Below are 4,713 nucleotides of genomic sequence, written 5' to 3'. Positions count from 1 at the left end.
GGACAACTCAAAGATGAATTTCTGATTAACTCTGCAGAAACTGCATCCTAAAATGAAACTTTTTAAAAATTATTATTTTAGATTAAAATAATCAAAAGATTACGCTTTTAGAATAGAACATAAATTATGACTTTTAGTCTCAGAAATATGCAATAAAGTTTTCTTATTCTTAGAGCTGTGCAGAATGAAGCCCATTTGGAAGTTATTTTTTGCAACGTACCACAGAAAGAAAGCATTTCTACAAATGGTTTGGAAGTATACTTTATGAACACGTAAGCGGTATACATACTTAACCTTAAGATTCCGGGTAGCCCTCCAGGACTAGCAATGGGCACCCCTGCTCTAGACATATTTAATACAAATTGTTTCATTTGTGGGTTTTGACAAAGGCACTCAACACATGGTGTAGCAGTTATGGAACAAGAAACACTCATGATGAATGTTTGCAGTGCAAAAATCTCAGAAACAGAATATGTCACAACAACGTTTGTCAGAACGGGTCACACATACTGAGGGACATTAAAACATCTCCAGAGAATTTACACACATTCGCATTGGCAGTCAGGACCAAAACAATCATTTAACTTTGGGCCTTAACACATCCATTTTGTTCACTTCTAAGTTGTTTGGCAGTTTGAATACAAAAAAATGTGCAAATATACATAATTACAATAGAAATACACAGTCAGCTGAGCCTCTCAAGGCACTGAAGAACACCGCTGTGGAATACGCCGGTCTGCCCAGTGCTCTCCTGAGTAACGAGGACGCGGCCATCGAGTTGAGGTCTGTGGAGGAGGACCAGCTCTCCTTGAAGCAGGCTGATTTCAGAGTCTGTTTGGGCTAAATGTGTGGCGGTCACTCTGTGTCTGAAAGAAAAAAAAAATACATCTTTACTTAAATTTCATTCTAGGTTCAGGTGTGTATGGAGCTTCAATGGCAGGTTGGTTGGAAAACATGTAGGACACCGGCCCTTGAGGCCTGCGTTCTGACACCCCAGCAATAGGGACATTTGTTGTGCTCACCTGCTGGGGCTGTACTGAGATGACAGGGCAGAAAGCGGTGGCTGTGAAGGTAGTGGTTTTGTGTTCACATCTGAAACGGCTGTTTCCAGACCTCTTCTGAGAACGGGACTTCTTCCTTCCTTGAGAATGATCCCCGGGCCATCTCTTCCCAGGGTGAGAGATGGGGCCCACACTTCTAAGGGGCGTGGGCCAGAACGTCCAATCTGAGTTCCGGGCGACCAAGAGGACGTGCGGTGTCTTGGGGGTGGGGAGTCATCATCTGTGACAAACCGCACGGATTTTGGAGGCTATTGAGAAAAAAAAATGAAATTGCAGGTATGACTTTAGGCTAAACTGAGGTATTCAAAGGATTCTAGAAGTGTAAAAGTACCTTGTTGGAACTATTCTTGTGTGTATCTGGTTTAACTAGAATAGACTGAGGTGCAACTGCTGGCTGCCTGTAATGCTGAAATGTTGATTCACGGGAGGAAAACTCTCTGTCCTTCAGGATTCCAGCAGCAGAGGGCGCTACAGGCTCAGTCATCCGACTCAAAGCTTTGATTGGGTTGGATAAGATGCTGTTGTTCTTCTTCCTCTGCAGAGCAGGCGAGTAGCCTGATGCTTGAACCTGGGCAAAGTGCTGCGAGTTGGATGGAACGTTCAAAGTGGACATCTGAGAGGCGTTATTTGAGCCTGAAAAGGAAGTAAAAAAAAAATGAAGTCACAGACCTCAAACACATTGTAAAACCTATAACGCAGTGAAGATATGAATAGATTGCTGCCTCAGACTCACTTCTCTGTGGGTTAAATATACGCCTCACTGTGTCCCAACCTTGAGAGCTCCCATAAAAGGATGGCTTTGCGTGCTGAGATCCATTTGCCACAGATGGAATCTGTCCCGCTGAGTACGACGCTCCATCACCATTCACCCTGTCAAGTGCAAGGACTACAGCGGGATTGTTTGCAGCTGTGGGTTTCTTTGCAGTTGCTGTGTTGTACTGTAAGGACGCATTAGCTGCTTTGGTCTCCAGAAGTCTGGCTGAGGTTCTGCAAGTGAGCAGGCAGAAATATTAGCATAAATAATTATGATGAGACATATTTACTAGTTAATTTCGCACTGTGATCTGCCATCAATCATGTGGTCTTTTTATTATGATTATTCAGTTCTTTGTAAAAATATTAATAATGTTTTCTAGGACATAGTTTCTGCAGAAAATTACAAATTTGCTTCAGAGTTTGTAGGCGGGATTTTTGGCGCAAAGTAAGCACACCCACATTTCCCATCATCCATGCTCTACAGTTAGCTTACAGCCTCTTACAACCCTAAATTAGCATCATCAGTGCGATAAAAAGAGCAATATTGGAGCAATCCAGCCGTAAAGTTTTTAAGTGAGATGCCAGCTCAGATAAGGAAAATTGATCTAATTGTCTGCAAGTGGATTCATGAGAACAGAGCAAAGCAGAGAGCTTATATATATATGTCCTCCATGAGAAAAATACCACAAAAGCATGCAAAAAACAACAAAAACACAGAGTGAGTCTTTAAACCTTTTAAATGCTCCTCATTTTCCTGTCAGACCTACAATTAAGTTTATTTCCTTTTTCTCCACTCAAAAAGATCCCAGCCTCTCACCTGAGCACAGGTGTGATGTAGTTGCTAGGCAGAATGCCCACTTTGCCTGTTCTGAGCGACAGCCCACGCAACCATCCCTCTTTGAACTTTCCGTACACCCCCACCATCTCTCCTTTCCTCAGCTCCAGCTCCTCCGGCCGTCGGGGTTTGTAGTTGTAAAGGACGGCACACCTGTTGAGTCACACATTAGGTTCCCCTCTGGTGAGTGGCTGTCGCCTTTTGTGACCAAAACCTTCTTTCCTCTTACACACAAGATCTGTTCCCCTTTTAATATAGTGTTAGTGACTCACACACTGATAGAGAGCTGCTGTGTGGAGGAGTTTCTGCCGTCTGCAGAGGCAGAGGTCATCTGGGGGTTCAACAAAGCCATGGTGATGGTGGGCGGGGTCTCGCTGGTCATCCTCGTCTCACTCTGAAATGCAAAGAATTTGTAATGGTCATGTAGAATGCAAAGCAGACATTACATAAGCATAAAAACACTCAAGTTTAGGTATGTTTGTGTCAATAAGAAAAACACAATGGAAATAATTTAACCAGAATGTAGTCTAAAATACTGATTACAGCTCCCCCCTTTTTTTAGAAGTACTCACTTCCTAAGTGGTTTTAGTTTCTTACATAGCTCTAAAGGAATTTGGGCCCAATTTCCTGTGTAAAAGTAATTCACTTTGGAGAGAAAAACAAAAAGGAAAATTCTGTGTTTTTCCAGCAGGACAAAGCTAAATACAACACAGCTCAGTTATTCAAGGTTTGGATGAAACACAAAAATCAAGACTGCGTTTGCTCAGTCATGTTTTCAGACTTTAACCTGCAAACTCCCAATGAACCATAAACTAAAGTTGTATGTTTGGACAATTACTGGCCTAAAATTACCCAAAAGATGGTGGATAGGACATAAAAACTACAATTAAAGTTTGTTGATTTAGGATTTTTTTTTTCAAAATTGGTCTGAATATTAGCAATGTAGATATAAAACACATCTTTTTCCACCAAAAGTACAAATAAATTATTCAAAAATCCTACAATTTGAATTCCTGGATTTGTTTTTATCTCACAGGTGTAGTGCATCTATGATGAACATCAGAAATCTCTCTCATGTTTTCAAAGTAAACTTCTTTATTTATTTAAAAAAAAGGGGTTTTATTTTTTGTTATGAGTCATCTGTCAACTAACTGTCAAGTTGGTTACCTCTTTGGATCTTCACACATAAAGCTTTCCTACAGATGTTCTTAAAAGGCTAAGAAATAACTTCGCTACAGCCCATTATTGTTGCCATGACGTTAGGACATTCGCTGCTATTCATAGCCCCACCACTCAAAGACTACTTCAAGTATTTATGCTTGCTCGTGGGCATGGTGTTCCCTTGATGCACTTTGTGAGCCTGGCTCCTGCAGTCCTCCTGGTATTATGCTTCCCTTCATTCTCACAAACATTTAAGGGTATGGAGCAGTAATAAAAAAGAAATGTAACCAGCAATACAAAAAATAAAGGTTTAGTTTCAACCTTATGTGAAAGAGAATCTAAAAGCATCATATCATGGTTTTAACTTAAAAAAAAAGAAACATGACTAATAAAATTTTAACTGTTATTTGGGCCTAATAAATAATTTTAGGCACACATTTACGACAAGGAAACAAAAACTAGTAGATTTATAACCCAAAACAGCTTTAAAAAATAGTTCTGGCTTCTCACAAAAAATAAAACTCACACTTATCTTCAAATGTTCAATTATTTACTTGTTTTTTTTTCCCTAAAGACGTATTTTCCTTTCTGTAGTCTTGCAACTTTTTTACAAAAACACGAGTCACTTTTAGTCACGCAACGCCTAGGTGCTTCAAACAAGCGCTAACCTGGCAAGGAGGGAGATTTTTATTTAAAAGTTCAAACAATTATTCAATATATAAAACAGAGACAATATAAAAATCTACTTTTTGTAGAGGGAAAAAAACATAATTAACTATTAAAAAGTAACAAAAGAAATGTAAACAATATTAAACTTAAACCTTGATGATGTGCAAAAAAAAGTTATAAAAGTTTTTTTAAGACTAAGCCAGATGCAGTGTTTTTTCTTCTCTTTTTGAA

At 39.5% G+C, this 4,713-nt stretch overlaps 1 protein-coding gene across 1 annotated transcript in view; it reads right to left on the bottom strand.

Annotated features, from left to right (window-relative positions):
• Positions 1–245: 245 nt before the first annotated feature.
• sh3rf2 (SH3 domain containing ring finger 2) overlaps positions 246–4,713 on the bottom strand; it is a 20,564-nt gene continuing 16,096 nt past the window's right edge. Inside the window, exons 6-11 of the mRNA XM_024282833.2 lie at positions 2,925–3,046; positions 2,635–2,805; positions 1,795–2,048; positions 1,393–1,694; positions 1,023–1,309; positions 246–866 (exon numbers count right to left, since the gene is read on the bottom strand). Coding sequence (XP_024138601.1) covers positions 686–866; positions 1,023–1,309; positions 1,393–1,694; positions 1,795–2,048; positions 2,635–2,805; positions 2,925–3,046 — 1,317 coding nt within the window. The 3' untranslated portion in view covers positions 246–685. The remainder of the gene's footprint in view (positions 867–1,022; positions 1,310–1,392; positions 1,695–1,794; positions 2,049–2,634; positions 2,806–2,924; positions 3,047–4,713) is intronic.

The sequence above is a fragment of the Oryzias melastigma genome, linkage group LG10, assembly GCF_002922805.2.
Source record: "Oryzias melastigma strain HK-1 linkage group LG10, ASM292280v2, whole genome shotgun sequence".
Lineage (NCBI taxonomy): Eukaryota > Metazoa > Chordata > Actinopteri > Beloniformes > Adrianichthyidae > Oryzias > Oryzias melastigma.
This window is presented reverse-complemented; position numbering and strand designations above follow the sequence as displayed.